This window comes from Panthera pardus, unplaced genomic scaffold, assembly GCF_024362965.1.
Source record: "Panthera pardus isolate Hobbes unplaced genomic scaffold, ASM2436296v1 HiC_scaffold_27, whole genome shotgun sequence".
NCBI classification, from domain to species: Eukaryota; Metazoa; Chordata; class Mammalia; order Carnivora; family Felidae; genus Panthera; species Panthera pardus.
The window spans coordinates 109373823-109401087 of record NW_026526843.1 but is presented as its reverse complement, the minus strand read 5'-3'; the positions used below and the strand labels follow the sequence as shown (position 1 = coordinate 109401087).

At 43.3% G+C, this 27265-nt stretch overlaps 1 protein-coding gene across 10 annotated transcripts in view; it reads right to left on the bottom strand.

The window, feature by feature from the left end:
* The window catches only part of SH3KBP1 (SH3 domain containing kinase binding protein 1), a 330169-nt gene that overhangs the window by 90839 nt on the left and 212065 nt on the right, over positions 1-27265 (bottom strand). For all 10 annotated transcript variants that reach the window (XM_019431615.2, XM_019431614.2, XM_053891776.1 and 7 more), the window contains one exon: positions 9902-9977. In XM_019431615.2, coding sequence (XP_019287160.1) covers positions 9902-9977 — 76 coding nt within the window. The remainder of the gene's footprint in view (positions 1-9901; positions 9978-27265) is intronic.

The following is a 27265-nucleotide window of genomic DNA, read 5'->3' as shown; positions in this document are numbered from 1 at the left end:
CGAGGAGGGACGGGAGGAGGATCTGGTTAACTTCAGTCGAACACTCTAAGCAAATTTCAACTTATTCTAAAATTGCAATATACAACAACTAAAACCAAGGTTTCTCTGGTTAAATTAGAGAGTGGGGCTCGCCCATCTTCCACCCAGGTCCCCAAAATAATCTCAGTAAAGTTCTGGAGGCTCCAAAAAATCACACTGGACCAGGCCTGAGTTCTAGCCCACTCTGACACGTCACGGCTCTCGTCACAGGCACTGTAGCTCCGAAGACCCCTGATCAAACAAGGCAACCACAGCCTCACATTTTAAATTATTATGATATATTTGAAAAGAAGAATTTGTTTTTACTACTGAGGCATTTGGGCCCTAATTCAGCAGTACTGGAAAATAAAAACATGCTGCTAGTTTGGATATACCAATGGTTTTAAGATATAAATAAATGTATAAGCAAAAAGAAAGGATTAACTGAGACTATGATTTTAATTTTACATCATATGGAATGAAGATGTTCTCTACTTTAATTCAAACACTTATTGAGGCACTACCAGGAAAGAGACATTGTCAGTTCTTGGGCCTGTGACGTGCAAGTCAGTCCAACCAGCCATCCCACCCTCGCAAGGAAGTGACAAATTGATGCCTGGGGAAAGGCAAGGGTAAAGGATGACAAATTCACAAATGTGTGAATAAGCGTAGACTCACTCTGACGGGATACGGCTGGGGTGATGCAGAGGAAGGCAGGATTACATTCAGGAGGGAGTTTACAAAGGAGGAGGCATTTGATATATCTTGAAAGAAAAATATAATTCCAAATCCTTTTTGGACGTGGGAAGATTACAAATTTTAAATGAGTAGCAGACAGAGATGAAGAGGAAGGGAATGAAATTAATTTGGGGGGCAGGCATTTTCCATCTATTCATCAATTAGATGGATTTAATTAGTCCAAGATCAAGTAGAAATGAATGCACACATGCACATAAAAAAAATAAAGGCACAACTTATCCAGTGATTGAGATGAATTTGTCTCTATTTTTTGGAAAGATTTTTTAAAAGCTAATGAATTAGCCTAAGACTGAAGTCCTAAGTCAATTCTTTAGCTTTCTGTCTTTTTAAAAATGTTTATGTATTTATTTTTAAGTAATCTCTGCACCCAATGTGGGGCCCAATCTCACAACCCTGAAAGCAAGAGTTGCATGCTCCTCTGAATGAGCCAGACAGGTACCCCTTAAGCCCTTTTGTCTTAGAGTCCTTGAAGAATCTGATAAAAAAAAAAAACAAAACAAAAAACAGTGATTTCCTATTTCCAAAAGTAGGAAAAAAAGACACATTCAAAGGTGCAGAGAAAATGTCGCGTACAAAAGGTTCGAGGACCCTGACACCAAATCAACATCCCTTACAGTAATTATTGACTGGCATTCCAATTTTAAGGAACTTGTTCTATTAAAACTCCCCAAGAAGTCCAGTCATGATTCACATCTCCCTCACCAAAAAAAACCACATTATATTTCAATCTCTAAACTTCTAGAAGTTTATATAAGATTAAAAACAGACTGTTTAAGAAATTGAACTCACATGCACACAGCCCATGACTCCCTTCAGATGATTTTATAATCTACTCATATAAAAAACAAACCAACTTAAAAAATGCCCTCAGCTTAAAAAACAAATCAAAGCAGAACAAACAGAATAAACATATCAGCAAGCAGTACATAACACACACACACACACACACACACACACACACACACACACACACCAAGGAAATAACATTAAATCCAGGATGATTCTCTGGACTCCATTTTAGGTCACGTAGATTAAAACCCCATGTGTCACAGAGTCTGGTAGAAAGCCTTCTAGAACTTCCAACAGTGGTAGAAAGTACCAGGTAACCCTTATAACTGTTGTCCTTTGGGATTCCAGAACAAAAGTATCGAGCCCAGGGTTGTCTACTTTCACCAACATCAAAATCTAAGGTTCTTTCATTAAAGTGACAAATATCTGATGCACTACTGGTTCATAATCACTTATCCAAAAGCCCCGAGGATGGAATTTTTCAGGTTTTTGGAAAAGAAATTTATTACACATACCACACAACAGATAACATCCTCAGCTGGGGTCTGGGGCTGTAACCAACCATCAAATACATTAAAATTCTGCAGCAAATGCATGATTTGTCACCCCAAGTAGGATAAAGACTATACATAAATGCCTATTAGTCCAGGACAAGGTTTATATCACCCCAAAGTAATAAAACCTTTTAGTTTTCTAGCTTTTTGTATTTTGGAAATGCAATAAGGGTATGGACTTCTGTTACATTCTGGGGGGAAAGAGACTAAGTTAAGTGAGACTGGTACCTGGTTCTCAAGGAGCTTATAACCAAGAAGAGGAAATGAGGCACGTAAACAGAGTTCTTGACGAGGCAACAGTGAGGGAAAGGTAAGACTGATGTCTTCAGGTTAAAGCACCAGAGTATCATGAATGGGGAATCATTTCCCAAAGGAAGGATTTAGGCTCCCTTCTTGGAGGGGTAAAATGGCACCGGGCTCTGTACAATGTTTGAGGACTTTGACCGGAGGAGTAGGAGTTGGCAGGGGTGGGGGAGAGTTTTCCCCAACCATTCCTGTGACAGGTGGGGCACCCGCTCCTTCTATGCCTTCCCAGATTCCCTTCTCTGGGGGTCCCCGTCAACAGGTCTGAGGTTGGACGAGCAACCCACAAGCACCCTGGTGATTCTCATCAATAGGGAAGCTCAAGGAACAGTCTACATCAGTGGTTCTCACACACGAGGGGGCATCGGCGCCAGATGCAAGACTTGTGAAAACAGAAGCCCCGAGGTTCCTGATTCTCCAGGGCTGCGCAAGGCCCGGGGATCTGCATCCCTGACAGGTTCCCAGGTGATGCCGATGCTGCTGGGCCAGGGACCGCGCCGTGAGATCCGCTGATCCAGCCATGGGTATTAGCAAATATTCAATGCTAGCCAAAAGCGAAACAATGGTGGGGACCTGGAGGGAGGGCCAGTGTGGTGGTGGTGCCACAGCTGGGCGTGCCAGATCACAGATGTAGAGGGGACATCCAGTCCTGAGTCAGTCTGAGGAGCTGGGGCTAGTGAGGAGGGCCGGAATGAATACTACGCTTGTCATTTGGTCAGTAAATGTTAACTAAGTGCCCACTGTGTACCTAGCAGCAGAGAGGCAGCAGTGCCCTCGTAGAGCTTACTACAGTCTGCACCAGCCGTTCACAGATAGGGCCGGTTTGCTCCCCAGGGGACACAGCATTGCCTGGAGACATTTGTGGCCGCTGCAGCAGGAGGGGTGGTAAGGAGGTAATGGAGGCTAGAGATGGTAACCATCCAATACTGGGCACAGAACCGGCCTCACAACAAAGGGCGACCTGGTCCAAACGTTCATAGTGCCAAGGTGGGAAAACCCTGATCTACACTTAAATTCAGACGGGGGGAGACAAAACCTAAGGCGTACGTCACTATGTTGTGAACTCCAGCCCAATGCCGGCCTCCACGAAAAAGGGGACAGCGACCCCAGATCACAATGACCGCCTCTAGTCCTGGATGCTGCTGGGAATTTGACTTTCAAATTATTTCACTATTGTGAATTATGATACTTTTTAATCTCTTGCTGTAAAAGGAAGATTTAAAAAAAAAAAAAAAAGGAAAATAACCTGACGACCAAAGCCTTTCTGTTCCCTAGTACAGCGCACATCACGGCCCCTCCAACGACACTTTCTCCTGCTCAGATGACAAGCTCCGAGTCTTTGGGAGAAAGGAGATCCACAAGGATAACACAAAAGGAGTTAGCTTTTATCCTCCAAGAGGGCTGTACCCAAATCTGAGTGTTCAGCAGCATGGGCAGGCCGGGCACCCTCACAGGGAGACCCCCACTCTGAATCGGGACAGCAAGGTCTGTGTTGGAAGCACTTGAGGAAATCCTGAGACACCGAGCCTGGGGACTCTAAGGCACATCGAGTGTGCGAGGCACCAAAGCGCAGAGTAGGAAACTTGTTTCAAACTGGATGCGCCCAAATATGAGTTTTGGGGATACAAGTGAGCAAAAACGCCTTCCCTGGAAAGGTAGCATAAAAGAGCTCCCAGGTGAGGCCGGGAAAAAAACCAACATAAGGGAATCGACCCCTTTTTCTGCTACTTAAACATGTGGTGAGAAAGCAAAAAACTAGCTCAGACATGGAAAGTAAGAAGCTGCCTAGCCATCCATCAGGCTGCGGTCCCACAGCCAGCTGCAAAGCCAACAGGAAATAGTATCTCTCCCAAGCACATGCTGCAGCTGGAAAGGGTCCTAACAGCCCCTTCTCTGAGGACCACTGCTTTCTTACTCCCAGAGAAAGCCTGTCCTCTCAAAGCACAGACAACCAGAAACTTTGCTTTTTCTATATCATATCAGTCAGAATGAAACATTCCACTCTTGACCGAAGGAACGAAAGTCACTGTGACACAGAAAAGCAGCCGCGATCCCCCACGCAAGTGCAGAGCCTCGCGTAAAGAGTTCTGAACACAGCACTGCACACTTATCTTAACTCGGTGGTTCCCAAAGAAATAGGACCTGGGTGCACCTCGCAGTCCACTCCTGATGCTGACCCCTTAACAGCCCTGCGTTGCTTGCAACCTGTCAAAACACTGCTTCATTTACATTTCACTGCATTCCCCCTTCCTCCGAACTGGTAACCACTCTCTTTTCTTTTGTCTGGTGTGATGGGGCCGCACGGGTTCTCCTACCAAGTGTCCTCAGTGCGATGAACCAATAAACCTTTGTCAGGCAAGGGTTTATCTTGGTGCTGTTGGGCTGAACGGTCTAGAGCAGGGACTGGAAAGAATGAAGGGTCTGTCAAGCCCCACGGAACACTGGCAACCACTACTAATCCCTAGAAACCCAAAGTAAGTTCAGGGGTCTTAGGTGATCAAATGTGTCATTTTCCAGCTGGTGACTGTGAACTTCAGAAAGAGGACTCATGGCTACTATGCCACTTTCACAAGACTCTGTCCAGTACAGAACCTGTTTAAATTTTAAGTCATTTATAAGTCTCCATTTGCTCAGCTACCACTTGTCACGTGCCCAGTGAGTCTATGACACTCTTCTGGGCTATATAATGGGGCTATCGAATAGAAAGACACAGGCTCTGCCTCGAGGGACCCACGGTAGCCACAAGCCACCATGTGTCACCATCACAGGGGACAACTCCCAGGAAGTGAGTCAATGAACAAAGCTACCAGGAAGGTGGTACAAGCGTCCAGGGATGGAGTGAGGAGAGGTTAGGCAGGGCAAGTTTAGCTTTTGCCCCACTGTCATCATTTATTCAGAAGCCTCACCTGCCTTTGTCCAAATTTTGTCAAGGATCATTCTTTTTCCTAACCCTCCTGCTCAACTGGTGCTCTGAATCTCTAAGACTTTAATTCTTTGTTCAGAAAGATGCGAAATAGCCCATTTCTCTGGGTTACTTTTTCTGTCCCACCAAGGCTACAAATCTGTATCAACTGTAGTAAGAAAGAGGGAAATTCCAGATGTGGTGAGCTGGAGGAATCTCAGGGTACTTCATTTATGAATATTTAGACAGTGTCTCTCTTGTTATGAAAGTCCTGGCAATCTGTTCCCCAGCATGCATTTCAGATGAGTTTCAATATCATGAAAGCTTTACTGGGGGGAGAGGAGGTGATGTTAGTTGTTTAAATAAATCCTAATCAGCTGAGTTTCACTTTCCCCCAGAAAATACCAATCCACATGAACATTTTTTGAATCATCATAACTCTTAATCCTCACGGGAGCTTGTATGTTAGCCTGCCGAGGACAGAGATGTGAGGAAGGGGCTTCTCTCCTCTCTACTGCTGGGCGGTTTTTGTTATAGATCTGTCCACTGACCAGAAAGGAGGGCCGCCCCACTCTCAAGCTCAGGGAACACAGGAGTCACATCACAATCTGAAAGCGATGCAAGGGGCTTTTTGGTGGACTTAGGTGCCTCGTGGAGATCCTGGGAGAACGTGCCCTTTACAGTGAAAGCCAGAAAGCAGGTAGGGGAAATTAGCTGCAGAAATTCTTTCTTTGGCCCATGAAAAACATCTGTCAATAAACATCCTTCAAGCCTTCACTGACACTGAGAATTCTCCTTCTGACCTCCTGCACACTTACAGGTATACTTACACCTATACCCGATGACCTCTCACGTTCCCACTAAACTGTCCCCATCTTCTTTTTGTCTCTCCCCTCTGGCTGCTCAGTTCTTTGAATGCAGAAATGTTTTACTCTGAATCGTTGAGCTTTTGGAACCGAATCAGAGGATGAAGATGCTGGGAGAGACCACAGCGGTTGTCTCTAGAGCAACCCTCGGACTTCACAGACAATGCAGACAATGAAGAGCAAGGCAGAGAAATAAAATTATTCATCCAAGGTCACACGGCTAGCGAATAACAAGCTGGTCCTAGAATGCACACCTCCGACTTTGGGCGAAAACACACCACCCAGCCTCTGTTAACAACACTCTTTGTTAACAACCCATCCTGGGGTGCCTGGGTGGCTCAGTTGGGTGTCTGACTTCGGCTCAGGTCATGATCTCACGGTTTGTGAGTTCGAGCACCACGTCGGGCTCTGTGCTGACAGCTCAGAGCCTGGAGCCTGCTTTGGATTCTGTGTCTCCCCCTCTCTCTGTCCCTCCCCTGCTCATGCTCTGTCTCTATCTTTCAATAATGAATAAATGTTAATTAAAAAAAAAAAACCATCCCCCCACCGTGATGCTTCCAGAGAGCCAGGTGGATGGACATAATTAATAGATACTTATAGGACGGAACAAGGTTTGGGCTAGAGCCTAGATCCTCCCACATGCTTGAAGGAGCTGAGTATTCGGATCTGTGTTAATACCCAGGCCCAGAAAGCCCATCTTAGATCCGAGAATTCCTCTCAAACGGCCATGTCCAATACTGTGGCCACTAGGCACACATAGCTATTGAGCACTTGGTTTGTGGCTGCTCCAAGTTGAGCTGTGCCGTGCACGTAAAAGACACACTGGACTGTGAAGACTCATATAGATAAAGAATAAAAATATCTCTTTTGATAATTTTATACAGGTTACATGTTAAAGAGATACTATTGGGGATACACTGAGTGAAATAAAATACATTTACATATTTAATTTAGTAAGCTCACTTGTTTCTTCTTTCTTTTTTAAAAATGTGGCTGCTAGAAATTGTAAAATCACATATGTGACTCACATAATATTTCTATTAGCCAGCTCTAAAACACAGCTACCCTCCCCACCCCTGCCCAGCTAATCTTTCCAAAAAGACTGGAATCTCCTGCCTGCAGACATGGCAGAGGGTGAAAAGAAAGCATCAGGAACAGGATCTTATCCGAGGGCTAGTTCTGAAGACCTGAGGATTAGTCACTGCAGCACGCCCTGCAGACTGTCCAATGTGCCACATCCTTACAAGTGACCCTCGGGTCCCTGCTGCTCAGAATCCTCCCAAGAGCAACCCACAAAGTCACCCAAGGAGGACCAAGGTCCTTTTTATTATGGACAGAGGTGCACCATCTACAGGGAATTCTGACTTTACTTCTATTGAAAGTCTTTCCCTTAAAACAAAACCTCTGTTCCCCAGATTACTACTTGTGCAGACACAAATCAGGTTGGTCAAGACCACTGGTTGTCTCATGTCACGAGGACAGCCTACCCTGGGGACCACATTCCCATCACCTTTGAGGCTTGATGTGTCTTCCCCTTTTTCTTCTCCTGCCTATTCCCCATTCTGGTCGTCCAAGCAACATTGCTAATAACAGGGATCATTTAGAAACCTGTCAATTGCCGTAACTACAGAATAAGCAGTTGAATGAAGGAAGAACAGGCTACTGCCCAACAAGAGAAATGTTTGCAGAATGGTTTAAATATTCATTTCTTGAAAATTCTTCAGTGCCTAGAGGCACCTGGGTGTCTCAGCTGGCTGAGCATCCAACTTGAGTTTGGCTCAGGTCATGATCCAAGGGCTGTGGGATCGAGCCCTGCCATTGAGCTCTGCAATGAGTTTGGAGCCTGCTTAAGACTCTCTCTCTCTCCCTCTGCCCCTCTCTCCCCTGCTTGTTCTCTGTCTCTAAATTAAATTTAAAAAGAAAGAAAGAAAGAAAGAAAGAAAGAAAGAAAGAAAGAAAGAAAGAAAGAAAGAAAATTCTTTAGTGCCTAAAGGTAGGTTTGGCATAAAAGTGTATAACCTGCATGAATAAACGCAGGGCCAGGTTGTCCTGAGGAATATTGATGAGTTCCAAACAGTGGTTCTGGAAGTGTGGGCCCTAAACCAGGCGCAGCAGCAGCACCTGGGAATTCCTTAGAAAAGCAAAGTTCCAGGTCCCACTGGACTAATGACTCAGAAATTGTGGAGGCGGGGCCCAGCAACCTGGGGGGTGGGGCCCAGCTCTCCAGGTGATTCTGGGGTCCACTCAAGTGTGAGAACCCCTGCATTAGAGTATTAGACAAGAGGGCTTTCTGCCTCTGACCAGGAGTCGGACAACAGCATTACCACATGGAAGGCACCAGACCTCATCTGAACCTTCCACACCAAGGCACAGCTACAGCACCTGCATCCGTATCTTCCATGAACTTGTTTATCAAAACCACCATTTCTGGTTTGGCAAATCCCACAAATTCATTTTCCTAAGTCTAAGGCAGTACCCCTCATTTGCTTTTGAATGGTATATTATTTCTCAATTAAAAGGATAAAGCTGTGCTTGCTCTTATATTAATCATAATTATATATGTGTGATTTATGTTCTCTCAATCTTTGGCTTTCCAAACTATATTAGCAGTCTGTCCACATTATGCTCATAAGAAAATCTGAAGCTGGAAAAAAAATAATAAAATCCCTAGAAGGAACTGAAGTAATTGTTTCTGACCAGAGCCTGTCCAGAATGCCCTAGTTACTGAAAGGATAGCTAAAGGGATTGGAGGCTTGCCAGATTAACAACTACAAATTCAGGACGCCCAGGTATATTTGCATTTCAGATAAACAACAAAGAGTACGGGGGACATACTTATAACCAAAAAATTATTCACTGTTTATCTGAAATGCAAATGTACTGAGCATCCTGTATTTTATCTGGCAACCATCCAGAACAGGAAATAGGACCTTTAGGAAGGCGTTAGGGAGACAACTATCCTCAAACACTTAAAGGGCTGTTAGGAGAAAAATGGGCTAATATCATTGTAGACCCAGAGACTAAAATTCGTGGGTAAAAATTCGAGGAAGAGCGTATGTGGCTCAATGGAAGAAAGACATCTGCGTGTAGAGAGATTTTAGTCGAGACGCACTGAGGATGCTGGCTGGCAGGCAGGCAGGCAGGCAGGCAGGCAGGCAAGGGCTGGGAGTGCTGGCTGAGTGCTGAGGCAAGAAGGTAGGGCCTCCCTGACTTAAAGGCCTATGAATCCCCCAACTGCTTGAATTGCCATTCTCTACAGCCTTTCTGCCTCCTGAATGATGCAAAGTGATTGGGTATATATGGATAAGCCCCAGCTCTGATACAGGCGGCAGGAAAGAACCACATTCCATAAAGAAGAAAACCCCCCAAGAGTGCCAAATCTAACTTGTGCCCACCCACTGGTAGGACCCAGTGGAACACATTTGGGTATATTTTTTCTGATGTATTTTAAAACGCCATTAAGGTGAAGGGGATTAAAGAGTACACTTATCATGATGGGCCCTGAGTAATGTACAGAATTGTTGAGTCGTGATATTGTATACCTGAAACTAATATAACACTGTATGTTAACCATACTGAAATTTAAAAGACTTAATTTAAAAAGTTAAACAGCCATTAGGATTATGTGAGGATTTTTCAAAAGCACGTCCATGACTGAAAAACCCCTAACTGCTTCCAAATGTAAAATATGGATAAATAAGGAAACTCACTCTTTGTCCTGCTGTCCATTTCTGGTTTTGACGAGTCTGGAGTTGCCGTCGTTGGAGGTAACTTCTTTCCAATTGTCTGAGGAGGAAAGAGATCATTTTACTTAACTAGATGATTCCCTCCATTAAGCAAAGAAAGAAAATCAAGTTCATGATGACAAAATGTTCACAACTGTTTCTAAAAACCACACCCTCGAGGCGTGGCTGCTCCGAGCAGGGGCTGCCATTCTTTGACAGGTCAGAGCCTCGATAACAAGCATAACAAGCACCTGAGAGAACCAGGGAGAAAGGGTTTCATCCTTGTAGGCGCTCCAAACCTTTTATTCCCATTCTTCCTTGATGCTCTTACTAAAAGGCTGATGATTTTCAGCAAAGTAGACAGGTACCTTTCCCCTCACTTGATGAGAAGCTGACTATATCCGTGGAGGCACAGCACCTGGCCCAGAGGAGGCACTCAAGAGTGTGTGCAGAGTGGAAGAATGATAGTAAGAAGAAAAGGATAAAAAGACAGAAAGACGGGAAGGATAAAGGGAGGGAGGGCCAGAAGGACAAGTGGATGGGCAGGTGGAAGGACAGGCAGAAGCAAGAATGTCCAGGGCAGGTGTGCCTTATCGCATGCCCCAGCCATGGAAAATGCACCGTGCCTCGTGGGGTGGGAGCAAACACGCCCACGTCCTCTAGCACAGGTCTATCTGCCCTAAAAGTGGAACGAGGGGAGCCCGCAGCGCTCTTCCTTCCAGCCTTTTAACCTTCCAGGGCTTTAAGAAAGGCCTGTGCCACAGACCCTGGGTGTCTATTTACTAGTAAAAAAAAAAAAATGATGAGTTTGTGTGGAGTTCATTTTCTTCCCTTCGTTCCAGGCTAATTCTATTATCATTCATTATTAATAAACCATCCACAGAAAAGACTGATACTGTCACTGACTAAAGATGTTTCTGAAAACACAAGTGACTCAGAGGCTCAAAGGCACCAAAAATGAAAAAACAGACAGTAAACAAAATGCTGCTTGGAGGCAAGGTCCCTTCCCACTCTTCTCCTTTGCCACCACATTTGTGTGATAATGATTAATGCCTGAGGAAATGGTCTATTGATACCTGGGAAATGGCTGTCAACATCAAGTAGCTGGGGCAATTCAACCTCCCCAACAACAAAGGGTTTCCCTAGCGAGAATTCCAGCCACTGGGAAAGCCAAACATGGCTGCACCTTGAACACGTGAACAGGAATGAATTGGCATGGCGGAATGTTTCTTCAAATAAGACTGATTCACCACAGTTTTTAATTTGAAAAAGTCCTTGATGCTTCAAATGTTGAAACTAACATTAAATATGAATAAATCACAGAAAGAGGAAAAGATAAATCAAATCCTCAGCCCTTTATGAATTTTTAAAAACATTTGTGACAGAAAGCTTTTACATTTCACACAGTGACATTTTTATTTAGTGCCACAGGGCTTTCTAAATTGGATAAAAAATGAAATCCAAAATATTATGCCACCCCTCCACTGCTGCTAAGTACTCCAACTAAATAATATTTTGTGATTCCAAGGAAACATCAAGGAGGAAAAAAGTGTGTTGTTATTCGGCCATAAGGTCAAATTTGATGAGAAACCGTTCTTAGAATTATCTTCAAAAACCAGGAACTGACAGGAAAAGTAGGCACTGTCAAAGTGTCATTCACATTCCTATTCACACTTCCAACAGCATCGCCATCAATCTCTGTTTTTCCCTTTCGGACCAGACTAAAGTATCACTGCCATTAACTCATTAGGAAGAAGAAAAGAAAAACCACTGGCACGTCAGTTTTCACTGACAGTGGAGAGAAGAAATCAGGAATATGCAGAAGGAAACGCTATGCTCAATCCTGACTTGGGTTCCTTTCTGGGAAAAAAAAATGAAGCTTCCAGTGGTTTGGGCGTTAAACCAGGTGCCTTCCTTTAGAGACCTTCATAGGTTGTATGCTCGGACAACTCCCCCTTATTTAGTAACAAAAGGAAGCACTGCCCGTGGTCCCTGATGCCCTGGTTCACAGGACAGTGCAAGCTAACAGACATCAAGAAGATCCACCGGTTAAATACACTTACTTCTATACAGAAAAACACGTAAAGAACAGCTTACTCTGTTCTGTTTTCTTGCTATTTCAGAAAATACAGCACGCTGGCCTTTGCATGGATCCCAGCAACAGGGGTGATGGTGTGGCTGAAAATGCACTCACCTTCCAGGGGTGCTGGGCTTATTAGCTCCTCCTTCCTTCCTCTTGGGCCATGATTGAAGGTCAAGAGTAAGTCAAGATCCTCCCCTCTCAGCTTGGTCTCCCAGGCGTCCCAGAGATGGGAAGTATTCAGGAGTTGCTCTCTTCTCTAAGAGCTAGAGAAGTATGGTTCCCAGGCGAGTGGCATGGGTATCACCGGGAACTTGTTAGTAAAGCAAATTCCCGGGCCCCACCCCAGGCTTTCTCAATCAGAAACTCTGGGGATGGTTCCTGGCAGTCTCTGTCTGAACACACCCTCCAGGGGACGCTGATGCACACTCGAGATTGAGAAGCACTGACCCAGAGGTAGGAGGGATTCCATTAGCACTAGCCAAATACCTTTCAAGGATTAACAACTCAGGTGCCTATTCTCATATCTATATAAATCATAAGCTGTCTTTTTCACTCTTCTTCCTCTTCTCTCTCTCTTTCCAGAAGGCTTTGTTGCCTTCTACCTTCTCTATTCTCAGCTGGCATAACAATTGGTCATTCCTACTAAATCAGTCAGTGCAGAGAGGAATGAGAGTTTAGGAGAGCCAACAGGGTGACAATGTCACTGAGGGGAAAGAATGGGGACATAGGTGGCCATGAGATTCTTCACCAAAGAAGCCCTAGAAGGATGGATGGGACAGATGGACGAATGGACGGAAAGATGGTTTTGTACCAACAACGGAAGACCATACCTAGCCTCATACTACCATGAAGGTCAAGTGGGCAGATCTGCATGATTGTAGTGACCTCCAGGGAGAGCCACGTCCTGCTGCTCCTCCACAGTGTTTCCCTCTATGGGCATGTTAGGTGGGACATCGCTTCATTGTAGGAGACTGTCTCACACTAAAGGACATTAGGTGACCTTTGCTCCTGCCCACTAATAGCCTGCAGTGCTCCTCCGTCAATGCATCCACCCCTAATGCCCTACGCTTTTCTAAATGCCCCCTTTGAGAACCTCTGTCCTCCGCCCTTCCTCTAAATCCAACAACAAAGACAAGGAGTAATGAATTACTGCTTTCCCACCCGGCTTTCAGCTTCCCCTACACCTCTGAAAACATCTTTGGTCCAGTGGGCTAAAAGTGAACAGAACCCGAACTTGCAAAGGGCAATGCCTAGGGGCGCCTGGGTGGCTGAGTCAGTTAAGTGTCCAACTCTAGATTTTGGCTCAGGTCATGATCTCACGGTCCTGAGATCGAGCCCTGAGTTGGGCTCCACGCTGAATGTGGAGCCTGCTTGAGATTCTCTCTCTCTGTCTCTCTGTCTCTCTCTCTCTCTTCCTCCCTCCCCTTCAAAATAAATAAACATTTAAAAAAAACTTTAAAGGGCAATGCCTAGCTCCAGTACACACATAGGTCAGATATAATTGAAGGCCAGGCCTAAGGAGACAGAAAAATCAGGAAATCACATCCAGACATCTCTCATCCACTTTAAGGCAGTGACGAAGGACGTTAGGCTTATAGCAGCTGTGGAAGAGGATTCAGCATCTCCATTCCTTGCTTCCTCGGCAGGGTTCCAAGATCTTGCCCTCTGGGTGCCCTAAGAAGATGGCTTATCCAGGACAAGCACCGGCCATGCACTTGGGGGCTGTGTGGACTCAGCTCAGGACCCGGCTCTTTCACTCCTAAGAGATGTGCAAACAGGCCCATTTTACCATCTGCCTTGTGAAGGAACAGCTGAGCGCTTCCTCTTCTCCGTGCTGTGGTCTAAAGACCTCTTAGTGGCCACATCTGTGCTACTCTGCTCTGCTTGCCCCCCAGCTTGGAAGCCACTGTTTGGTCTCGGAAGACATGTACATATGGACGGCTGCATAAAGGTGAAAGCTCTACAAATCGACAACTATTGGTTGCCACTGACAATGAGCTACTATTGCTATTGATCTACTTCAACAAACAGTAATCACCAGGCTGCCATCAACTTTTGTCTCTCCTACCACATCCTAATGTCCATTTTAAAAAATGACTTTTAAAAATAAACAATTAAAAAAAGCGTTCCTTCGAATATTTAAGACCAGAAGCCTTTCTCCTACTAGCTTTCTCGACAGAACCCTACATAAAGTTTCTGGGCGATTTTGTGTGTAGTAAGTAGGAGCGATCATATATATTCCTAGCTCTACAAGATCTGGTAATACAGCATCAAGAAAGATAACCCCCATATGATTTCAGTTACTGGAGCAAGTAATTTTTTTCCCCTCTTCTGTGCCAAAATGAAGAAACTAACGCTTGTAGGAAAGACAATCCCTGGATGTGAGCCCAGTAGAATCCAGTTCCCTAATGACTAATAGATCTGTTTCTCTTTGTGACCGCTGGAGCGTGAGACCAGGGTCCTGCTCAAACCAAGTCACTCCTGTGACTTTATTCTAATTCAGATGCAAACTCCTTTGAATGTATAAAATTTTCTAATTATAGGACAATGCTAAGGAGAAGGAAGTTTAAGTCCCATCTCTGAAAGTCTCCTCTCAGAATACTACGCATAACTCTTAATCACAGAGGCAATCAGGTTCAGTGGGTAGGGAGGAAAGAGAGAGAGAGAGCGCCCTATATTCAATCAGTGAAGTCTCTCTGTTGGTAGACCAGGCTTTCGGATACCTATTCCAGAAGAGGGTGATTTTCTGAGAAGCTATATGTAGACATTACTCAAGTGTTCACATAAAGCCAAACACAAGAGATGACTTTTCAAACAGCTGGTAAAATACAAGATAAAAGATGGTTCTTTCAAGGCATTCCTTTTACTACCTTCGTGTTTAACGCTACTCCTTCCCTTTATGCTCAGCACAGATTTATTAAGTGCCTGCTCAACGTGAGGCAGGGAAGCAGACGAAAAGGCAGGAGGATGTTTCACATTATCACCAACACTGAAACAGCAATTCATTGGGTTCTCCAGAGTAGTGTGTTGATGAGTGTCCAACCATTTGGCATGGTTCTCCCAAATGTGAGTCATATACAAGATATGGAGAGGTAAAGGCTATGGGAGATAGTGACAGGAGAAAAGAGAAACAGGATCTATATATAACCCTATCCACAACCTTTTAGCTTTCATTTACCATCGTAACTCAGAAAGATACACAAACTATTAAAACTCACTGTCAACTTTTAATATTTATTTTTACACATTCCTTTCATGAACACCTCTAATCGATGGTATTAGGAAAAGTCTGCTTGGTGCTCAGCAGAGAACGGTAGGAGCGAGCCTAAGCCCTGTGAGCCAGCTCATGTCAGAGCCAGAAGAGAACAAGCACAAAGGAGCGTCTTCACAATGGGGGCCTGTGAGCTTCTAATGGGAGCCTTTTCTACTCGCTGGGAAATTTACATTAGCAACTGTCAATTCGTCTGCCTTTGGCTGGCTCAGCTTAAACTATTTGATACCAACAGGACATACGCCGGAATAAAATACAACTCAAAATTCTAAAGATAAAATACATGGTCCAGTAAAAGAAAAAATATATTTGTAGCTCCATTCTAGGGTCAGAGGTCATCTTTAAAACACCTCAGATACCACTGTGTCATTTCTGACACCTCCGAGAGGCATGCTTCAGTCTATTTTTAAACACCGCTATAAGAAAAAAACTTCTTAAGTAATCTCCTGATTTTAAAATTGAGCTTCAGACTTACGGTTACCCATATAATGTTTATTTCCCCAGTTGTCTTGAAAAGTTAGCAAAAGTTCAAATTACGTTAAACCTCTTTGCCCAATCATAGTCAAAGACCCGGTCAGATCCATAGCTCCTTTAGAAGCATTTGTTAGCTGTATTACGCTTAGAAAGTTTAACTGCTTTTCTCTCCTTTTCTCTTCAGAAATAGTGGCCTCCTTGAGAGCAGGACCTAGATGTAAATTATTCTCTCTACAAAGTAAAGGGTTAGTAAGTGTTGAACAGAGCAGGGAGTTTGAGGATGCCACGGATGCATGTGTTACCCTAGCATTAACAACCTCCCAAGACAACTGGTGAATGAGTGGAGAGTTCCTTCTTGACAAACGAGACTAGGAGGGCCCACTGTTTGTCACTGTCCTGTATCAGCTCTTTGCAGCATAATCTCTGGTGACAGCATATTTTCCAGGATTACTTCCTAGACCTCTGTCACCCCTGGCTTACTCTCTTGTTCCCAGGCGCACACCCCCAACCTCCTATTAATTACTGGTCACCATAAAGAAGAATCCAATCTCAGCCATGTTCCTGGTAGACAGCTCTCTGCCTGTGACTTCCAACTCTTCATCCTAGCCTGTTCCCTCGCGTTCTCTCAAGTTCCTACCTATTATGATCAAAAAACCCTCATGTGGAGGATTTATTATCATCCAGGTATGTGTACATACATGCGCACCCACGTGCGTGCACGTGCGCACGCACACACACACACACACACACACACACACACCCCATTCTCTTGTGCTGAAATCATTTTCCAAAGTATGCTCCCAAGATGTCGTACCAACTAGCAAGTGCCAAAACACCGAATCCCACAATCTGGTAAATATGGAAAACATAGAACACTCGATCTAATCCTTGCATAATAGCAAATTAAAAGCTCTGAGAAGTCCTGTAGTTACCGTTTAACCTTAGCATTATCTAAGTGTCTTCTAAGCTCAACCAGTACTTCTTGTGCTACTTATGAACACATCACAAGAATGAGTAGTGTATGGAAGAGCTGGATGAACATCACTGCCTCTACTTCCTGAAGTCTCCTGGCTCATCCTCTTTGTTTCCTAGACTCACGACTTGGAATCCACCCTTGATTACACTCTTACTGCATGTTCTCCTGTCAAATCCACCACCAAAGCTCTGTTTTCAGATTTGCCCCTTCTTCTCTGACCCCAGCCTAGAGCCCTGTTACTATCACAGAGACCATTTCACTAGTTTTCTAGACAAGGATCCTATTCCCCAATTCAGGCTACTGCCTCTGATCTCCCATGAGACTCAACTTTTAGTCAACCTCCACTATCACCCCTTACTATCTCCCTTAAAACACTCTGAATATATACTGCTTCTTAATGGCCATTCACAGAAAGTCCCAAAGCCCTGAAGACATTTACTTCCAATTGCTGCAACCTGCTATATCTCTCAGTGGCTGGTACCTTTCCCTGTACTCTTAAGACTATTAGCAACCTTTTTCTGAATATAAAACACGGATGCCCATCTTTGATGCCTCCATTAGGCCTTCCAGGCTTTACTCTTTCAATCTGTACAATAAAAACTTTAGTATCTATCATTCTACTGAACATGTATATATGGAGTCTGCTTTACATTAGTATATTTCTCTCTCTTCCTGAGACACATGTGTGCATTTGTGTGTATCAGTCAAAAGATGTATCCGAGAATTGGAGCCAATTCTACCATTTATCACGCACTTTATCTTCTGCCAAGATTTGCTCATTTGGGTCATTTGTTTGCATTTTCAATAGCTCTAGAGACCATGCCCTAAAAAGACTGGCAAGATCCATAGAACACATTCACAGGTAGGATTTTCTCTTTGTCAAAACAAAATAACTTATTGAATGTTTAGTAGGGGCTTCACTCATGCTGGGGAAATGCAGTGTTGAAGAACAAATCAAAACCTACTTAAGTGCTCAATGAGGTGGAGAATGTACATTCAGACAACATTAAAATCATAGAAGGCAGCTCTCCAAACATCTGACGGTATATGAAAATACTGCTTATATTTTACCTCCACTGTGCCCAAGAGAGAAGCCTGCATCCTATTTTGTTGTAAGATCATCTTTTTCACAGAGGATGAACAGGCCAAAGTAAATTTCCATTTCATATACCACTTTGACAAAATACAATTCGCCATTATGCCCTAAAAGACTATTTTCCACCGCTATGACAGATAAAAGGAAAACATAACCCTTCTTTCTACTAGAGGATTACTTTTATCTTTTGCTTAACAATGCTCCCTTTTTAGATGCATCTGGAGAATTTAAAGAGTATGGTTAAAGGAGACAGAAGGATGTTATGGCAGGAGTACATACCATGGGCCTGGTCTGAGTGTCGTTCATCCAGGGCTTTCACATGACACTTGCTGTACTTTTGTGGACCGAGTCCTAATTTTTCTATAAAGTAGCTGTATGAATTCAATTAACATACAAAGATGCTCTCCGGATTTAAAATATTTTGATTTATTTAATCATAACATAGTCTAGGCTATTTCCCTTGCCAGGGATAGCACCTCCTCCCCCAGTGTATTTGAATCCCATCTCACTTTTAAGGTTCAAGGGAAGTCCAACTGGCTAAATCAAGGTTTCAGTAATGTTTCTACTGACACGCAGCCCACGATGGATCACGGCAGTTTTATGGCATACTTGAGGGCAAAACCACACTTAGTAGTTTTCCTTTATACCTCAGAAATATAGAATGTTGGCCTGCCCCCTCCCTTCCTTCCTTCCTTCCTTCCTTCCTTCAGCACTCTTTTCCAGAACTACCATGAGCCATGATCTATGCCACAGGCTAGGTTAACAAAGATGGGATGGGCAGAGTCCTGGATCTTTACCAAGTTCAAAATTTAACAGTCCGTCTCAGACTCGTTAACAGAGCATCATAGTACAAAGAGATAAACACTACAACAAAGGTGTAGAGAAGAGAAAACAGGAGCTATTAATAGTTCCACATTGGAAAATAAGACAGCAACGATGAAGCATGAGGCAGCTTCTGAAGAGTGAGCAGAAACTTGCTGGGTAGAGAATGATGGAAAGGGTATTCTACCTGAAGAAAAGCAGGAGCGTAGGCGAGAATGTTTGTGGGGAAGGGGGCGGTGCAGTCACGGGTGGAGGAAGGGAGAGCTTCCTGGGTCAGGAGGCCAGCAAGGTAAGTTGGGGCCCATGGTAAGTTTGCGCATTATCTTAAAGGCAACCAGCAGCAAGCAGAGGTGTGGTGTGGTCAAATTACTGACTTTAAGACCAATGATCCAGTGGCATTGGAAGGAATGAAGAAGAAAGGAAAGACATGCACAAGTCAAGGAGGTGAAGAGGAGGATGATGGAGTGATCCAACTGAGGCAGTGAGGGTGAAAGTGTAAAAGAGAGGTTCGAGAAGTATTTAGACCACCTACCTCTCTCTACTCCATGGTCACCACGGGGAGAAATCGGTGATCGTGAACTGGTTTGGATATACATGGACAAAACCCAAGCTCTGTTACGTCCTTAAGTCTACATATATGCATTCTACGTGGGTACAGAGTGCCAATGACATGCCAAGAACAACATTAAGTTCAGATCCTGATTACAAGAAGCAAAACAGGCCCAACACAGAGACTCGGGGATGCATTTCGGAGAATCTATCCTAATGTGAAGAATCACAGTGAATGTGTTCTCAGTGCTCTGAGGCTGGCGTGGTGACGTTTTGTAGAAAAAGTAGGCCTGTGATAGCTGTGAACAGTCAGCTTACTGTTAAAACACCAATCAATCTACTATTTGAAAATGAAAATATGAAAAAAAGATTTTTTGAATGTTTTATTTATTTTTGAGAGAGAGAGAGAAAGAAAGAGAGACAGAGTACAAGAAGGGGAGGGGCAGAGATAGAGAGGGAGACCCAGAATCAGAAGCAGGCTCCAGGCTCCAAGCTGTCAGCACAGAGCCTGGTGCAGGGCCCAAACTCATGAACTGCAAGATTATGACCTGAGCCAAAGTTGGACGCTTAACCGACTGAACCACCTAGGTGCCCCCAAAAATGAAAATATTTTTTTTAAAAAACAGAGATACCTAAGAAGTTCTTGACACAAATGAAAAAGCATCTTTCTAATCTGACAAGTGTAAAGTAAATAGTTGAGCCAACTAAGTCTCCCAAAATGTCTTTGCTAGAGATGAAAGTGGGAAATTTGTTTCCCCAAAAGAAATTTCCAGAGAAGATTTTATGTCCTTCAGAGCAAGAAAGGGAAATGAAATTGTTTCAGTCACAGAGGAGGTAATATTTGGAACGATGTTTTATTGTTTTGTTTTCGATCAAACCGCTATTTATAAGGCTAGGGCATACAATGGAATATCAGTCAGCCTTCAAAAAGAAGGAAATCCTGAAACATGGTACAACATGGACGAACCTTGAAAACATTATACTAAGTGAAATAAGCCTGTCACAGAAAGACAGATACTGTATGATTCCACTCACACGAGACACCTAGAGTAGTCAGATTCATGGAGACAGAAAGCAGAAGGGTTGTTTTCAAGGGCTGAGGGGAGGGGGAGTTAGTGTTTATGGGGGACAGAGTTTCAGTTCTGCAGGGTGAAACGATTTCTGGAGACAGTGGTGACGGCTGCACAACAACGTAAATGGACTTACTGTCACGGAAGTGTGCACTCACAAATTATTAAAATGGTAAATTTTATATTAGGTATATTTTATCACAACTTCTTAAAAGGCTAAGAGTATACCTCTCTTTCCCTACAAGCCTCTCTCTAAGTATGAATGTTAACTAGAAAGGCAAGAAACTGCTCATGACCCTCTGGTATCCTATCCTGATACTTAATATTTAACCATAAAATAATCAGGGGCGCAGACAGCATCAAACAAGGTGAGCTGGAGAACAAACTCATCTTTGTCCAGAAGCTCATTTCAGTCTTACGGGAAACACTCCTTCCATCGAGACGATCTCTCAATCTGGCTCCTGCTATACGGCTCTGACTTTAATGCTGCAGGACTCATTCTTCACTTTCATTGCTTGCTCCAGACTCCCAAAGAACAACACTTACTCCTTTTTTATAAAAATCATCCGGTCTCCCCGATTTTATAGAAGAAGGCAAGAGAAAACTGCATCAAAACTTTAAGACTCAATCACACTCACTTTACATTTTCTTTCACTGCAAAGAACAAGTTCACATCACATACTTTTTCAAAACAGGAACTTCCTAAATATACCCAGAGGTCAGGTACACACTGGTTATATCTTCTAGACAGAGAGTGAAATTCTTAGAAAGGGCACCCTGAGGCGCTTCAACAACGGAGATCCTCAAAGAGAGATCAAATTAATCTCAGGGCATTCTAGGTATTAATGACTACAACATGCTCACTCGTCAATGAGGAGTGAACACAAAATCTGTGCCGTCCATGAAAACATCCTACATGTCAACCACTGGAACTTTCTCACCCTCTCCACGGTCCTACTGTGGTTGCTTGGAGTCTCGTGAACAGCACTGACTACACTCTCTGCTTTGTATTTATGGCTACTTATGTCTGTGTCTGTTTAACTGACTAGAACGTAAGGGGGGGGGGCGAGAACTGTGTCCTGCTAATCTCTGTATTCATTGGAGACACTAAACACTCAGAGTTTCCTCCAGTCGATAATAAATTCAACATTCATCAAAAATATTTAGATCTATGGAGAAAGTTCTATGTACAATGTGTTTTCTAGGTGCTGGTGATAGAAGAACGGAACAAGTAAAGCTGCCCCCCCCCCCCCCGCTTTCATGATAGCATCTGGCAAGAGGAGCGAATTAGTATTAAGTAGGATTCCTCTCTAAGAGCAAAGACTATGCGATCTTGGGCAGGTCACTTCACGTCTCTATACCTCTGTCTCCTTGTCTGAAATGGAGATGATAACACGTACCTTATAGATTTTCTAGGATTACAAGGAAAAAATGCATATGAAGTACTTAGCCATTACTGCCGTTGTTGAATTTTACTGAATAAAAAAATCAATCACTATAATGCTTCTTTATGAATCTAGTTACAAAGACTGACTGTTTTGATTACGGCAGCTTTTCAAAACGGCAGGTTAAACTGCCCCATTCCTTTGCTTGGGGAATGGAGAGCATGAAGCGACTTTTACAAGACGGTCACGCAGCAGAGACGAGCTTGGAGCAAAGCGATAATTCTGAAAAATGAGCAAGGAAGAAAAGCAATAGCAATCACCATAGAGTCACCGCCTGGGAGGAAAAGCAGACAACACAAAGAAACTCGGAGAAACAACTAAGGCCAGAGCCGACAACCCACAGAGCTTTCAGGTCAATAAAGCTTCAGTTAAGGTGGCGCCCTGCAGTGAGTGGCCGGAAGACTGTTCCAGAAGCCCCTCAAATACAGGCCCGTGCCAACTGCTTCTGGCTGCATCCAAACTGTTATCTACTGTTAACGATGGAAAAACAAGGCGTGTGTCTGGGAAAAATGGCCTGTTGTCAGAGAACAGAAAGCCTTTTATTGAGAATTTTGAGCCTTAGGAGCAAACACACCACCATAGAAAATCACTCCGAGCCATCTTTTACAAAGCTTGGCATCCATTCAATAAGAGATGAAGAAATCCTAAATCGTTAGGCCAAACAGATACCCCTCCCGAGGCAGTTAAGAAACATGGGCCAAATGAGACCATAAACTCATGTGGTACAGATTTCTACAGCCACCAGTAGAAATTACCGACAGACCCTTAGACGTGCAAAGCTGAAGTCACAGTCCTCTACCTGGAAGTGGACAGGCCTCCTGCCAAAGGCTGCTTTCTTAAAGGCTTCATTCAGTATCCGCAAGGAGAAGACAAGTGGAATTCTGTTCAGATCCAACAGGTAGTATATCAAATTCCACAAACCTTTGTGGAGTGCCCACCACGACCCAGCCCACAAGCCAACACTGCTTTCCTACGTTGGTTTTTTTTGTATGTTTTCAAGAAGCTGCTACGTTTTCAGCTATAATATAATATAATATAATATAATATGGATTCACACATAATGTTGACAGGAGTCAATGCAACCACCAAATTCCAGTTCTCCCACATCCTCGAGGTACCTAGAGCCTTACAACTAAACACTCCATAGCCTTTTTTAGAGAGATGTTTCACGAAGTTTGTAATGTTTCACTAAGTTTGTAATGACGTGGGAAATTTTATATAAGGCTAAGTGGAAACGATGCACAAGTATGTGTGTGAAGAAAATTATGTGTGTGGTATGATCTCAACCGGTTAAAAATGTATGGCAAGAAAAGCTAAAAGTAAATACCAAAAACAAAACAAAACAAAAAAGTCAACAGTGTTTGCCCCAGAGCGATTAAATGAGAGTGCTTTTTACTTTGTTTTCTATTACTCTACTTTCCAGTGTTTCTACAAACCGGTTATTACTTTTATAATGCAAAAAATAAAGTTTTAAGAAAATAACATACACTAACATAACTAGAAAGGATGGCCTACCTCTCCACGTTACTGATTTCTTTCCATGAGGCCTGATTTGATTTGCAACACCTCCTAACTAGAAATCACAGGCAGCTTTTATTAGAGGGTCATTCTATTTCCTTCTCGAAGTCATTAGGAAGGATGTTAAGAACATCAGATGTAAAATGAGTCACGGCGGTAATTCACAAGACGCCACCCATTTAGAGCATTGCCTGCCATTTATTACCACCCTATACTTATAGTTATTCATCAGCTCTTAAACTCAGTGACTAAGTAGATGATAGAGTCATTTCCAATTAATGTTGTTCCCAAGTAAAGTATTGAGGCATTTTATCACATGTTTTCAAAGCTAAAAAACATATTTCCCCGCTCTTCTAATTAAACCCATGAATTCCTATTCATACGCGTGACAGTAGCTGAAAAAAAAGTTGAGTTTACTTTGTAACGTTTTCACATAGGGTCACAGAGGATACTTCTGGATTCCTCAATTTCCAGCATTTGAAGAAGTACTGATTTAAAGGTGTGATGTATTTGCATGGGGTCTCTATAGCTTTATTGTTCTGTTTTCTAGTGGTTCTCCAGTTCTTCACAAGGAAAAACTCTTTTTAAACACAAACCGAAGTAATGATTACAAACAGTTTCTCAAATGGGAGAAAAAACAAATGTGAGGAAAACCAGAGCCCCCAAATTTTGAGGTTTCATTTTCCCCTGAGCTTTTAGAACAATTTACTTAAGTGTATCACAATCCTAAAAAAAAAAGAAAGACATCGATTTCACAGCTGTTTTCATTTCTCAGCTATTTGATAACCGTCTCCACTTAATGTGAACATACTTTGATTTAGCTGCCTTTCAAAAATCACGCTTGACTTTTTTTTTTAAATGATTCGAGTTTAGGGTGTGGACGGATTGAATCAATGCACTTTTAAGAGGAATCTTTTGGTAGAATGATTCCTGGTCTGCTGGAGAAAAAGTTCAATTAAGCCTATGCTCAGCTACCACACATATTCATTCATTCACTCAAAGTTACAAGTCTCTTTAGTAGCGAATCTCAGGTGCAAAAGGAGTTCTCTTAAGGCTGGAAATTCTCTCTCTGAGGCATGATGAGTTTTAGGCAAATTAGATCCTCACCAAATGAACAAATGGTATGTCTTTCATTACTCATTTTGCATGTTCTCATTTTCCTGTACTAAAATGTTTCCCCATTCTCTTCTCCTTTCTCTGTAACACACACAAAGATACCAAAACACACAAAATAGAGGGGAAGAAAACCTTCATTTGAAAAAACAAAACAAAACATGACATCACCTATTTTAATCACGTGCTTTCTTAAATGGCACTTTTTACAGTTCTAGGTTATTTTTAAAAAGGTACTTTTTGTTTTTTTTTTTAAAGGAGTGGGGGGAGACACTGTGCACAGTAAAATATCCCAATTGATGCATTTTCTGGTCTTGAGAAATTCCTTGTCCTTTTCTACCACAATGGAGAATGTTCTGTTCAGTGCTTTCCACTTTTGAGTTCCCGAGAGCAGAAGTTCCTCTTGTTGCCTTCCACAAAGTCTCGCCACAGGCTCCACACAGGGAAAACAATACGATTCATGGAAGATGGTGACAAAGGAGGACAGAGAGCAGGAATCAGGCTTCTGGAGTTTGTAACCTCTTCCCCACTCCTGAGTTATTATCCTTAATTTATTTCAGACAGATGGGTTTCAGATGGTTATCTATCTAATTCTACAGGGACTTTCAGTGAAAGATTTCCACGTCCGCCTCACCAGAGGACAAGGAAGAGTTGATCAGGCCTCAGTATTGGCTACTTCTCCCTTATTCCTAACCTGCTCACCATGCCTCGAGTTAGAGGGAGCTCCCCTTTTTTTAGCCATCAGGGGACCAGAGAACAAGCAACCATCGAACCTCACCTAATTCTTCACTTCCTCCCAAACTGTTTAGCCTTCTCTCTTTGCGACGATGACCACTGTTTCTCCACAGCACCTGATTTCTAATTTCTTGACCATCTCCATTCACTGCCTTCAGTCACTGCTTCTCTGGATACCCTGGCTTCTCTCTAGTCATTGAGTTTCATGACAACACAATCAACCCACATTAGAATCTTCACTTCATACAGACTTTCTGAACTCAAGTCAGGGTTGGGCTACACACAAGCATACTGCTCTGTGGCCCCATAAAACCATTTCTTAGCACTTGGAAACAATGATCCCACCCCTAACCCAGATGTATCTCTTTTGGCCTCGCTAATTTTTTCAAGGCCTCTTTTCAACTCTTATTTGGACGCTTTTCTCCTCTCCTGCCTAGTGGTCTATGACTAAAGGCTCTAGTTGGAAAAAACTGGCGTTGTGTGAACTCCTGGGCAGTGAATACAAAAATTACACCAAAATGTTAGAGATCCTATAAGCCTTACTGGAAAGCACAGTAAGGTTGCCCGTCCATTACATTCTTCCCACCTCTATGTTGCAGAGACAGTGTCACACGCATTACTTAGGCAGATTCCTTACATGCGTGGGCACAGGGTTACCAGCTTCATAACGTTTCAGCCTCTTCCAAATCAAAAAACAACACCTGTATTCCCATCACTGGAAAAAATTGGATTCTAAATTATGAGCAAGGGGCGCCTGGGTAGCTCAGTCGGTTGAGCGTCCGACTTCGGCTCAGGTCATGATCTCACGGTGCGTGAGTTCGAGCCCTGCGTCGGGCTCTGCGCTGACAGCTCAGAGCCTGGAGCCTGCTTCGAATTCTGTGTCTCTCTCTCTCTCTGCTCCTCCCCCACTCATACCCTGTCTCTCTCTCTCCTTCAAAAATAAATTTAAAAAAACATTTACAAAAATTTTAAATTATGAGCAACCTACTGTCTCTGTTTCTAACAACGCCTGAATGTGGAAAGGGTCCTGGGGTTTGAAGCAAAAGAACTCTATCTGAAATTAGACACAAAGGGACACACAATGTGTGCGGCTCTCTCGACGCAGCAGCTAGACAATGATAACACTGTACCAGGAGGGCGATTTGGGACTACTTCAGGATCTAAAGTCTTGATACTTTACGTCATCACTTCTCTTATCCACTTTCTTTTAAGTTTATGCATTGGTTTTTGAGAGCGAGCGAGCGAGCGAGCACTAGTGGGGACGGGCAGAGAGGGAGAGAGGGAGAGAGAGAATCCCAAGCAGGCTCCGTGCTGTCAGCACAGAGACTGACACGGGGCTCACACTCAAGAACTCTGAGATCATGACCTGAGCCAAACTCAAGAGTCAGATGCTTAACAACCGAGGCACGCAGGCGCCCTTAACCACTTCCTTAAGAGTCTAGAAAAGGTACCCAAGGACTTTCGGAAAAGCTGCTTCTAGTAGAGAAAATGAGAGGCCCAACTAAGAAATCAAAATAAAAAGAACAGACTGAACAGATGCTACCAAAACAAATGGAGCAAAACATATTAAAATCACTGGTGGGTGAAAATGCTTAGCAAGTGAAAGAAGAAAAAAGAAAACGAGGCAGTAAATTCATCTTTACCACTCCTAACTTCCTCAACTTAAATGAGCAAAACAGAAATACAGCTTGGAAAGGACAGAGACCCCAAAGATCCGCCTTTAGTTGTTGCCAATTCTATTCCTAAAAGTTCAAGCATCAGTGTAATTGAGGCGAGACTCCCGAGTCACAGGTCATTCTTGAAACGGCTTAACGATGGCCTTTGGATGAAGAAGTGACTTTTAAGGCGATCCTGGCATACTATACATTTTATAGCCCAGGTTTAGAAAGAGAGAAATCTCTATCAGAGGTGTAAGTAGGGTTCCTGTGTTTATGCTTCCATTTGCTTCTAGAGCATTTATGGGTAAGTTGGGTTCCTGTGTTTATGCTTCCATTTGCTTCTAGAGCACTTATGGGTATACATAAATCGGATCTGGACTCCACCATTAAAGTTTGCATTGAGAAGAAGGCTGTCATTTTGTCCTTTTTACATGGCCTCTGATGCCACAGAAAAGTACAAAACAGGTAGCTGACTGAACGATCTCTGTGATCTAAATTCTTTAAATGTAAGAAAAGACACACCATTGTGCAAACTAAGC